This window comes from Phaseolus vulgaris, chromosome 3 (assembly GCF_051622355.1).
Source record: "Phaseolus vulgaris cultivar YP4 chromosome 3, ASM5162235v1, whole genome shotgun sequence".
Classification (NCBI taxonomy): domain Eukaryota; kingdom Viridiplantae; phylum Streptophyta; class Magnoliopsida; order Fabales; family Fabaceae; genus Phaseolus; species Phaseolus vulgaris.
The window spans coordinates 45943097-45956498 of record NC_143500.1 but is presented as its reverse complement, the minus strand read 5'-3'; the positions used below and the strand labels follow the sequence as shown (position 1 = coordinate 45956498).

At 31.7% G+C, this 13402-nt stretch overlaps 1 protein-coding gene and 1 long non-coding RNA gene across 2 annotated transcripts; one reads left to right on the top strand and one right to left on the bottom strand.

Moving 5' to 3' along the window:
* The first annotated feature begins 370 nt into the window (after nt 1–370).
* LOC137808041 (uncharacterized) lies at nt 371–4001 on the top strand. The gene is made up of 2 exons (XR_011080642.2): nt 371–589; nt 3262–4001. It is a non-coding gene; the product is annotated as an uncharacterized LOC137808041 (long non-coding RNA).
* Nucleotides 2765–9166, bottom strand: LOC137808040 (NAC domain-containing protein 7). Its single transcript, XM_068608935.2, has 4 exons — nt 8412–9166; nt 6168–6350; nt 5791–6062; nt 2765–3903 (listed from the first exon to the last, which is right to left on the bottom strand). The coding sequence occupies exons 2-4, from the start codon at nt 6325–6327 to the stop codon at nt 3250–3252; spliced, it is 1086 nt and encodes a 361-aa protein (XP_068465036.1). The 5' UTR covers nt 6328–6350; nt 8412–9166; the 3' UTR covers nt 2765–3249.
* Nucleotides 9167–13402: the final 4236 nt, after the last annotated feature.

The window sequence follows — 13402 nt, the reverse complement described above, 5'->3', positions numbered from 1 at the left end:
AGTAAGAAAGAAACACTTGATAAAGTTCTGTTTCGGTGCTCCTTCCTCATCTCCTTGTGCCAAGCATGCTAATCTCTTTCACACTCCTCTCTTTCTGTGCAACTGATGAGTCTCTCACTATGAGTTGAAACAGGCATCATGATTAGGTTTACGGGAGCACGCCTAATCATTGTGTCGTTCCATTACTTGAAAGGAATTTGGTTTGCTTCTTTAATTCACTCCGACACAACAATTTTAACCTGTCGTCAATTTTCAATGACAGCCACACAAACAACCACTCGTTGTCCTTCAATATCATACGCATATATGATTGGTTGTTTAAGATTTGCTTCGACATTGGTATATAAACCAACAACTTTTGAAAACTCACGTCACTCTTGGTGAAACTCCTCTTCTTGCGACCTGTTATATATGTTGAAACATTTTGAGACTTGTCTGACAGCTTGCAGTTACTCAAAGTGGCACGTTATGCAGAGAAAACGCATGTGTTAGATGGAGGAGTGTTTTGGCAGAGAAGCTGAGGAGCCATCTTCGTATATACACAGCTATCATGCCCAGTGAATGGAGCCAAACATGTCTCTTAGTGAAGGTAATATTTGTTTGATATAAAACGGCATTTTTTGGATTGAGGAGTTCCTGTAGTATATGTCCCAGACCTTGATATGATCGTATCTTCGTTTTATTTTGCATTCAACTATGCAGTTAAACTCGGAATTCTATCAATGCCATAACAGTTTGGTATAGCAGACTGTGTTCTTAACGCTCTCATTAGCGACCTGTTGGATCATATTGGATCTCCGCTAACTGTTACAGTTCAGTTCATTTTTAGCTATGGCTTTGATTTTTTGACATACTAGAGAAACATTTGATTGACACTATTTCTTTATTTTTATCACATTTTTCAGGACATTCTCTGTTTTTTTTTTCTTACTCACTGTGACTGTGACTATGAGCATCTATATACTAGTTTTTTTTTATTTTTTTATTTTTTTTATCAGCACATCTATATACTAGTGTGAAAGTATGCATGGAACATCTTCTTTAGTTTTTCTAAATTACTAGCGTGAAGCTTTTTTACTGTAAACTAATAAAAAATTACTATAATATGGTTAACTTAACCAACTTAACATACGTTTTCTGAGTGGAGACACTACAAGTGTATAACTGTATTTATTATTTTCAGTTAGCTTGTTCGCAATAAAAATCTGAAACATAGGAATTGCTTATTTTTAGAATTGTCAAAAGGTAATCTACACATAATGAATTCTGAAATTCGATTATGCTTTAATTTTTTTTTATTGTATGGCATTTAATTTTTCACAACCTTTTTTAGATAGTTTTGAATTATTAAATTTTTCTTCTAAGAAAGTTGAGTTGACTAAATATTACTACATAATCATTAAATAAAAATTAATTTTATAAAAAAAATAGTTAAATATTATTTTATAGATTAAAAAATTATTAATATCTAAAATATTTTTTATTATTAATAAAAATTTATAAACTAATTTCTTAATTGATATTTTTAAAAGAAATATATGGTACTCGTAATTTTGAAAAATAAACTATCCCATTAATATTGGAAAAAAAGAGTTTGGTACTTCCAACCATTCTTGAATAATATGCTACCAACTTACAATAGGATAGAATCATTAAATAAAATTCAATTTTAGATAAAAAATAATTATTTATTATATTAATTAAATTAAATATTATTTTAAAGATTTAAAAAAAATATTCGTATCTAAAACCGTTTATACTATTAATAAAACTTATAAATTAATTTTTAAATTGAGTAACTAGACTAATTTTAGATTCTACACATCACAAATTTATATCACTACCTATCTATTATACTCATCACCAACTAATTTTAGTGTTAAACTCTTTTTTTCCTTCACATCACTCATCCTATTTCATTCTATCTTTTTTCTGTCCTATCCCTCACTTGAAGAATAAGAAATGATGCGAAAAAAAAGTTAGAATAGAATCATCCCATTTATCTATCCTTTTAAACTAACTACTCCAATGTAAAAGAAGAATTGAGGCTTTGGGATGTATTTAATCGAAAATGTAGGCCATTGAAGGTTTTCACACAATGTGTTTTTGGCGTTTAGGTACCGGATTGGTCGTATCCTCAGAAAGATAATATATAAGCTTGACTCCTAATAGAATGACTCCATTAACAAGTAATCTTACTTTATTGGCGAGTGATAATCGAGAGTTTAGGTAAAAAACATTTGCTATCTCAATGATTACAGTGGTAAGATGATCTCAAAAGATCATCTTTGTCCTTGACTTCCTTATTATCAAAATAGAACAGAAAGAAATTGAAATGGATCCCTGAGAAACACAGATAGGGTCAAACCCGGGCAACCCAACTAAGAGGAAAATAAAAGCTATAGAAAGGTCTAAAAGTGTATAATAATAATAATAATGGTATAGCTCTTACAAAATAATACAATCCAATACGAGTTTTTGCAGGCTATATTTATCTCGTTTCAGTAATTTTAGATATCATCACTCTATTTTACGAAGTCTTTCCTACAAAAGCGCAGATATGAAAGAATAGATGTCAACTTTTCTAACGAAACAAAAGTAAGATCTTAGCCAATAAAATCTATTTGTTTCCTTTTTTATTCTTTGTGTTTAATTTAACCTCTTTGATGAGGTGGTAATAAGGCTTCAAATAAATATATTTGATCTGGAGAAAAAGACATATTACAGTCAATTCTAAACTAGCACAGTGGACAACGTGTGTGTATATAACAGAAGCATGCATAGTTTAGATTCTCAAATCTTCATACCTCCATTCTCACACTTCTGGATTCTGATAGATCCAAGTAATACCCTATTTTCAAGAACAAACTGAATACATATATAACTTTCATAAATGCAAAATTAAGCTGTAGTGAACACATAACTTTTAATATTAATGCACAGAAATCTTCCCACCATGGATCACTTTCTTCCGTAAAGAGTAGAGTTGACCTTCAAGCACTATTGTTTGCTATATATAGGAGAGATGAATTGCAACTAATTAATGGATGCATTGCAGTCTATACTCCAGCTTCCAGAGGTTCAACAACTAATGATATATAAAACATCTGGGTTTATTATGTACAATAACCAGTAGAAACACTATTGTCTTTTTTTCCAAGGTTCACTTATACGCACTTCCTATAATTAGTATTATGCATCATATATCTTTTAGTTACTATATATATATGTATATATATTTATAAACTTTCACTTCCACAGGTCAATCTGGCAACTGGAGGTAGATGTTGAAGCATATTCCTGGGAAATTTGCTCCTTTTTGGATCCATTGGCTACCACAGAAATTTGTTCAGCCACGTGGAAAATAGGTGCATTGGAATAACTGGTCTCCTTGGAAACATCTTGGTTGTGACTGAGCTGAGAAGCAACAAATTTGTCAAGTACTCGCCAATCTGTGACTTGGTCAACCGCATTATCATTGGTACAATAGAGGGAATTTTGACTTTGTTGGTGGCAGTATTGTATCTGTTCTTCCTGAGTGAGTGATGAGAACTGCAAGGTGCTTCCATTGTTTTTGTTATTGCTGCTTTCATAACCAAATGGGACAACTGAGCTGCAACTCAAACTGGCTGCTGAGTGAGTAACTTTGGGGCTTTCAAGTTGTGGAAGTTGGAGGAATGCATCGTGGGGTATGTTGTTGTATTGCAATTCCATGAGCTCAGGTTTGCAGGGATGGTGCTGATGGTATGATGCATAAGGCTGAGAAATGCGCCTGGGGGATTCAAAATCTTGCATGAAGGAAACTTGCTCATCGTACCAACAGGGTGACTGATCATACTCTCCCACTTTCTGCATTGTAGTCATTCGCTTCTTGAACACTCTACACACAACCCAGCCTTCTTCCTGAACAGTTCAAAAGTTAATGATTAAACCCTAACTACAAATTATGTCCAAATTAAATATATATTCATACTTAAGTAATCAACACAAGGTCTCAAAAATGAACAGCATGCTGGTAATATACTATTATTTTATAACAACTTGATATGAATATGAATAACTTTTATGTGTGGAGTTGAAAATCGGTGCAAATTTAAGCAGATATGATTTTTTTTCTGAAGCAATTTAACAGAAATGGATGTTATAAATGCATGCAAATAAGCAGAATACTATTTTCTCTGAAATTTCCCAAAGAACTGGAAACATTACATTAGTGTTTGTAAGAGATTAACACCTTGAGTGTGAAACTGTTGTGTTTGTGAAACTGCTGTGTTTAACATTATTCTCTTTGAATATATCATTGATATTGATTATGAAACATTTATCGTACCCAAAAAGTGAAAGCTTGAAAAAAAAACAATGATCTATTCTATTTGGATTATGTTTTATTTTATTTTATTTTAAATAGAGACAACAAAGTTTTGAATCCAAAATCTTATGTAGACTATTCCAAATCCCACTATTAAGCCGAACTTTTTTTTATCAGAAAAAAATTAAACTGAACTTAATGAGCATTCTATTTGTATTTAGGCTAATGCTAAATAAACATTGGGAAAGGGAGCAACTAGGCTGGCTGGAAAGGTTTTATGATTCAACCAAAAGGTGAGGTTTGGTTCTAGTTTCATCTAAGGGAATTACACTCTTTATTCTTAATATATTTTATTCTTTCTCAATTAAAAAAAAACACTTTTTGTTCTCAAATGAGTGTACATTGACCCGGTGTGGAAAGTAGAAAGGGGCTTGATTTTCTTTTTAAATAAGCAAATAATATAATAAAATTAATTGGAGTATTTATCGGATGATATTTTTTTGATATATTTGTATGCTAGCTAGGTTAGACTCTTAATACTATATATTACTATCTTTATTTTAAACAAAATAAAGTTCACATAATTAATGTAGATGAAGTCAATTTAACGCAATTTTCCACTTCACAAAAATCCAATATGCACATGTACCTGAGTAATTTTAAAATTTTGTTAGATTTAAAGTGTTTTATTACAAGTTGTTGCAATGTAATTAATAGGCTTCATAATTGTATATAAGATGGAGGACATTAGAAATAAAATCATACAAAAATGTAAAGGGGTATAAAATATGAATAAATCTGATTTGCAATTTGTTTTGTTAATTTTAATGATTATACTAGCCATAAAACGTTTTTTCTATCAGCAGTAATTTTTTTTTTTTATCATCACTGATGAGGTATATGCATTTAGAAGTTACATGCATTTAGCATTACATGCTACTTTAAAGTAATCTTAACATATTTGTATGCATAAAAATAAAAATAAACATGATAACTATAAGTTTTTAAATCTTCAAATTTTATGAGAATTTAAATCATTCAAAAATTAATGAATTAAAAATTGTTTTCCTATATTTGTAAGAATTAAAAATATATTTAACATAGTTCTAAATATATATATATTTATAAGATTTTTGCTTGATTTCTTGCGTGCAGAATAATTTTGTGTTACTTATTAGACAATTTACAAATACTTGAAAATATTATGAAATAATATCTATTTCGAATAGTACTTGATGAACCTATATGGACTTGACAGCATGCAGCGAATCGTTAAAAAAATAACAAAAAAGAAAAAAGAAATCCCGAGATTTTGATTACTGTAATATTTATATATATTTGAATTTTGGTCGAATAGTTTATTGTTTAAATAAAAAAAATTATGACATATTATTAGATGAAAATTATAATAAGCAATAACCTAATGAGTGAGTAAAGATATAATAAATGAGTAACTGTATATGAATTTGAAAGGAAATTACCGGAGGAGTTCCATTTTCATTAGTTTCTAGCCTGTACTCATGCATGATCCAATCAGACTTCTGTCCATTTGGGGCTCTTCCTTTGTAAAACACAAGAGTCTTTCTCATGCCAATCAGGCAATGCTTAGAGTATATTGCCTTGTCTCTTCCTGTCGCTTTCCAGAATCCTGCTTTTGTAGCTCTATTTGTCCGAGTTCCAGTTGGGTATTTCTTATCTTTATGACTGAAGAAATACCAGTCACTTTGTTCATCTGTTCCTATTTTGCATAACTCTGTTTACATCATAGTAACATATCTCATCATTATACTATTTTGCATACTATACATCTTCTTTTATGCATGCCTTACTTAATTTTAACTTTGTAATAATTACGTACCTTGGAGATCCCATGGTTCAATTTTATAGAGATCTACATCTTTTATGACATCTAGATCAATCCTTTTAGACGCCACCTTCTTCCTAAGGTAGTAACCTACGAGCTCTTCATCTGTCGGATGAAACCGAAAGCCTGGAGGTACATGCGAAAATGTGTTCATTTCCGCTCTCAAAGAATTAAAACCTGTACCATTTGAGAAAAAAAACACACCAAAATTAGTAAACATGACGTTTAACACATTTTTCTCGTACATATATAATTTATTGTTCACAGTTGACCAGTCCATAAATGATGATAAGCATCAATGCTATGCAGATAGCAATAATATATACATATATGATATACATTGATCGTTTAGTTTAGGGTAGAAAGTACATGATCAAGAATAAGAACATAAAGTGATCCAATCCTCCTGACAAAACATCAGACATGCTTAGTACTATTCAGAAAAAAAGGTAGAACATGAGTACTGATAGAGGTGATTGAAGGTTCAAGATATTTTAACGAGTCTAAATAAAGAAAGTAACGAGTTAAAGAGTACAAACGAAAAGTAGAAAAGCAAAGCAAATGGAAAAGAGTAAGTCATGCCTTAGACACTACGTAAAACAGTTGCTTTGTTTCTATATCTATCTAATGAACGTTTTATATAAAGCAACAAGATTGATAAGGAAACCATTGTGATGTACCCATAAACAATAGAGACTAGTCACAGTCATACATAATTCAGCTAACGGAAACGTGTCCAAGATTGAGTTACCGATAAGCCAGTGTAATAACTAGCAAGAAAGAAAAACTGGGTAGTTATAAAACACGTCCCTTGTAACTTTCAAAGAACGAGGAAAAGAAAACGAGTAATACAAAGTCAATATGAATTAATTGTAAAATTGTACTGGAAAACACATATGTTAATTATCCTTCCACTTAGTTGCTGTGCAGTATGTAATATATCTTTATTTGACAAAATTATAGACTTCATGCTATAAAAAAGGCCATAGACTATAACATGTATTGAATCAACAAAATTACTAATGGCAGAGACCACATCGTACGTATATATCAGCAAGTTGGAACTTTTGCAGTTAATCATTTATAATTCAGCATTAGGGATTGAAAAAGCACTGGATTAACATTCTTCATTCATACTTGGACAATGAGAAACCACTTCTAAGCATCCCCAGTCTTCGTCAAACAAATCTGCTCCAAAATTAAACAACTTTACGCCATCAAATTTTTTTTAACTATACATGAAATTTCTCGTCTTTCCCAAGTTCATATTTTCAACATCGAATCCAGCTAGGTTTGATTAATAAGATCCAAGGAATGAACTCAGAAAGCAGACGAAATAAAAGAAGAATGAAATGAAAATTAAACAATACTAAGTACTGAAGAAGATATTCCTACACTCACACACATCAAGTTCAAGTTATAAAAATGAATAACAAACGAAAAGAAAATAATACTATCGATGATGGTCTGAGTAATAGCTTCACGAAGAAGCCATAGGAGATGTTCCAGAACTTTACTTTGTGAAACGTTGACTCATTTTCCTTAAAGAAGAAAAACTAAATTAAGCTGGGGAACACGGCAGAGAGGACACACTTTTAACAAAGCAATTATGGGGTAGGATGAAGTAGTGAATGATGTTGTATACTGTAGCACCAAACATTCAGCTTTTTCAGCCTACAAAGAGGTTGATAGAGCACTCAAAGGTAGTCACATTTTCATAATGGCGTAATAGCACGACTTAGAAGTTTCTTGTTCAAGCGATTATAGTTAGAAAAAGAAAAAACATCATCAATTACCAGAAACAGTGGTTTGTTCGGTTTACCCTTGGATATATATGCAAATGCCTTGTATGGTTAGGTGTAAAACCAAAAAGAAGACCGGCGTGAGGGGGTTAAACCATGATTTGGAGGTGGTGTTGATGCGATACAATCACCAGCCGAACACAGATCGCAGTCTTGTCAAAGATTTTATGAGTTTTACCATTTGACTCGGGTTTCTCCTTTGTCTGTCTTTTCTTGTCTTACTTGTTTGTTAAAAGTTAACAAATAGAATATATTAAATGATCCACCATTTTAACAATGCTAATTATTTAGAAACATTCACATGATAAATATATAGTAAAGAGCATGAACTAAAAAGCAAGAAGCCAAACCCCATATGATATAGCAGATCGATGTATAGAAATGTATAAAGCACTACATAAAGAGGATGTTAAGAAAATTAAGGGCAAAGAACAACCTTGATATAATGCTCCCTCTGAAGATATGACTACGTATAGACTCCAAGTAGAATTCCGGAACGGATCTGATGAAACAAAAAACTTGGTTCGCTGCACTAAATGTTGAGGTATATAGGGTTGATGAGAAAGTTGTTCAAGCTCTCTTTCATCAACAACCTTTTTGTCGTAACTTGGTCAAAGGAAATCCAACAGAACCAGACAAAACAACAGCACTGAAAGAAAGGCAGGGAGACACAAGCGGACAAAACAGACAGGAAAAGCAAAGTAGAAAGTTAACTGTTTTCCTCGGGAATTGAACTCAATCTCCTCTTCTTTGTCCTCAAAACTGCTTTGCTTTCACCAACTGCATCTAGTAGTAGTTTCTATCCGCAAGGTGAGAAAGAGATCAGATCCCGAGGATTATTGAAAGAATGAGAAGAGAGAAAAGGGAAAGAAAAGGAGAGGTTTCAGGAGCAGTAGTGGATGAAGGGAAGCAAATATGAGAACCCTAATAAAGCATTCATGAATCCCTCTCTCTCTCTCTTCTTGTTCGTTTTGGAGCTAGATTGCTGTAAGCTGAGTGATAAAAGGGTGGCGCTAAAACGGCTTGAGAATGAGAGAGAAAGAGAAAGATATGTCAACCTCTAAGTCTAAGTCCACCCACCAGCAACTGATAGAGACCTAAAGAGAATGATGTGGTGTTAAAGTTTGAGGTGGCCGGGACCGGAGAAGGGAAAACACAACAAAGATCAAATCCTGAGGACGAATGGAATTGGGTTCTTTAAGATGCCTAGATGTTCAAATATATAATGAATACAAATTATGATAATGATAGACAATCGATTATAAGGTTTTTATTTTGCTTTGTTTAAGTGGTGACCCTTAATGCTTGCAACTATAACATCCTCCCTCCCTCCAAAAGTTACACAATCCCTTTGTCCCCATTTTTCTAATCCATTTTTTTTACCAAAAGAAGTGATAAAATAAGAAGACATTTCCCATAAGATGTCAGTAGTACATGCTGAGATTACCCATAAAAGACAACTTCAAGAACTAGTAAACAGAATCAAACTACAAACAGTTTTTACTTTAAAACTATTGTAATTACTTGACTAATTTCTAACTGTTAAAAGAGCCAACAAAAGACCACATGATCCAAATCGCAAACAATTGTAGTTACTTCACTGGATTTTGAACATTAAAAATTTCATTCTAAGGTTGTCTGAGACAGATAAAAAGCGGCATTAAGAGGATTCAAATTCACACTAGAAAAAATTAGAAAACTCATTCTAGATCTTTAACCATTCTTTTTTAATCTTTACTGTCGAGGATGATGCAAATCCGCTTGCTAATCCAACCCACTGCGTGGTGCACACCATCAGATTTAGTTATTTAGTAATAAGTAATACAGTATCGTTAATTTCTTCCCTCTTGACCTTGTGTTATGCTTTCTCCCAAAAGAATTGACTCATTGTATTTATATAATCGTTTATTAGCAACAACAAATCGATCATGAATAGTATGAGCTAAGATTGATCGATTGGTTTCAAAAGGTGAGCTAAACTTCTTGTTCACTCATTGGGATTAATTAAAGCTAATATGACCAAAATAAGTTGAAAAAAGAACTTAATACTCTTTCTACGGTTGGTGTGTTCAACTTTAATTCAACAAGTTTAATGAAAACATACACATGTATTAGCATTTTCTTAAAGAGGTTTTGTTAATGTGGTCTGACAATATTCAACATTAATCCTAAAACTGTGGTTCTTATATATAAACATGTGTTTGTGTTCCCAATACGTACATCCATTGATTTTGTTAATTATTTCTGGTGACTAAAATACACCAGGGCTTTAAGAAATCTAAGTGTTGCGTAAAGTTAGTTGGTCCACATTTTGCTAGCCCCTGCTGTGTGAAAATGAGGTGCTAAACGAAGCAGTGTGCAGTCTGCTGCCGGTGCTCTTCAAAAAAGTGCAAATAAATTAATCACTAATACAAATGCTGCGTCATTTTAAGGTTTTGGAAAATAATAATAGTTATTATTATTTTTCAGTTGCATAAACAGCACGCGAGCTCTGGTTGGTTGGTCCGCAATACTTTGTTTATTTTAAATATCTGACGCCGTGTGGAATTCTTTTTCCTTTTCTACATTATATTATTAAAGAAATAAAATCTGTTGTTAAAGCTTCCTCGAGAGAGCAGGGCCCACGAACCGACCGTAGGCAATACGACAGCGACACCTCTCCAAATACAGCTTCTGGTATAAAGATAACATTAAAAATCACATTCTTATTTATCAATTCTGTGGACGACTCTGCTAAGCTAAGCCGAACTCGGCTTCTCCAATCTATTGGCTTCCTTGGCTTCCCAATCCGTTATTTGCTTTGGCGAATTTTTGGAATGTTCTTAATTATTTCGCATAACTCTAAATTCTGTAAACTTTTTTATATTAATCTCAATAGATCAAATATATAAAACAATATGTATTGGACTTTAGCTCTTTGTTTTACGCCTCTGAAAATACTATAGTGGAGAGTGATTTCATAAAAGAAAACCGAATTTTGTATTTGATTTTATCTATTACAGATTTTTTAGATTAGAAAATGTGTTTTCTTTTAATGAAAATATTACTTTCGATTCGGATGTGTTTAAAATCAAAGAAGTCTTACTAGAATTTTGGAAACTAGCAAGAATAAATGATTCATTGTTACATCAAAAGTGTAAAAGTAGATGGATAAAGGTTGAAGACTCCAACATGAGTTTCTTCCCTTCATTAATAAATTGGATACAAGTGGAATGACAGTGTGAAGAAGAACTTTTAAAAAGGGAAATTTGAAGGACAATATAGGTCAATAAATTCTTTCAAGGTAAATTTTAGAAAACAATGACTGGCAACTTAAACTTGATGTGTCCCTTTTAAAAGTCTTGACGAGGAGAAGCTTTATGCATTGAATGACAGGTTTGGAGAAGACGAAATAAGAGTGTAGTTTGGAACTATGATGGAAACAAAAGCCTGGTATCAGGTGATATAAATTTTTAATTTATAAAAACCTTTTGGGAATTGTTAAAACCTAATATAACGAGAATGGTTAAAGAATTTCATACACATTACATTTTGAAAATTACAAATTCTTCTTTCATCACCCGTTATATCTAAAAAAGAGGATCATAAAATATGGGTAATTATCTTATTCTTCGGTCTCTCAGTCTCTTGATTTGATATCTGATCAATATCTTTCGAATGGACAACTAGTTTGCAACCATCTCGGTCTTTCAATTTTGAAAAACAAGAATTGATTCCATAAATCATGTCCAACAGATATGTTCATATAATTTAAAGATTATATCGTTTGGGTCAGAAAGAAATATCTAAATCCATAAAAGGTCTAATACCGCTCATGATCCACCACCAAGCTCATAAAAAACAAGTATAAATAGAGCATTTATTGAACAACTACAAGGTAGGTAATGTCAACATTAATAACTCACTTAAATACATCACTGCTGACTTGGGTATCAGAGTATCTTTGAAGATACCCACCTCGCACCGAATATTCTAAGAGAGTCGAGAGAACCCTTAATCGAATATGATAGAGAAGATTGAGAAAAAAAGACAATGAGAAATACGAAAAGTAGCATAGTACTTGATCTTATCCCGTCCTTAAAAAATCAATTACAAAACAATATGTTTGATGGACAACATCCTATTACCAAACAAATTCTACATGTTATTATAATGTCTCTGCTCCCTTTCATACAAAATGTAGAATTTTAGTACCAAACCATCATAATATTTGACTACTTTACCTCATGTTTAGAGCACTCTAACTTATATTCAAATCCTCTTAGCATTTTCTTATTTTTGGTCCATATGAGACCAACTCCCTTCTTTTCATTAATAAGTTAGTTGTTTGTCTAATTCTCATACTAACACATATTTTCCCATCCTATTTCTGCAGAGATTGTATGTATGCTACTAGGAAAAATGTCGACCAAAGTATGTAAACTTTTGTTTTGGGAAACTTATTTATTATTCATCCTCAAACTTTTATTTGTGCTACACTAACTCCTCTTCCACGTTTTTTCCCCTTTCCTAAAGATAATAATGTTGTTTTGATGTCATATATTCTATATAATTGTCACTCATACACATTTCTACACCGTGTTATCCTTGTTGCTAGGTTCTACTATGTTGAAGTTTTGAAAGTGATGTTTTTCTTGGTAATGATTTTTTGTACACATACCTAACCAAGTATTACACATATTCCTACTTGGCTCGCTATCTTACATGTAAAAATCAATTGATTGACAAATTCAACTTCAAACTACATATAACACACATTATTTTCTTGTATAGTTCTCCTTTTGTAAATGTTATCTTTTTTGGCACCTTGCTTAAAATTACTCTACAAGATAAACTTTATGAAAACAATAAAGCCTTTATTTTTAGAAAAAAAAATGTATATATCAACATATTTATCTCCTATGCTATTTTATAGTTTTTATATGTTGGGTGAACTTCGGTTCCGTTGTCGCTCCTTACCCAAAAATCCTCTCTTTCCATATTCAAGGTCTTTGTTGTTAACTCCTACATCAAGACTTATTGTTGAAGTTTTTCCCATTCAAACCATATCATCCTCCACTATAGGCACCACTCGTTTAGATTTTTAATTTTTAAAATTTGTATTTTCATATAGTCTTAGAAATCTTATTATGAGGGGAGCATTTCCATACCATATGTCTTCCGGAACATATTATTTTTTCATATAGTGACTAATTTAGAAAAAAAAATAGTTAGTATTTAAAATTTTGGTATTTAATGTTAGATATTAATTTATTACTACAAGGAATCATGAACTAAAAACCAATTTTTAGAAACTAAAATAATTAGTTGCAATAGTAACTAAATTAGAGACAATTTTAGAAACTAAAAAAATTAGTTTCTAAATTAGTTTCTATTATTGTTAAATAGTTTTTAAATTTGTATCTAATTAGCAACCAATGTTTTTGC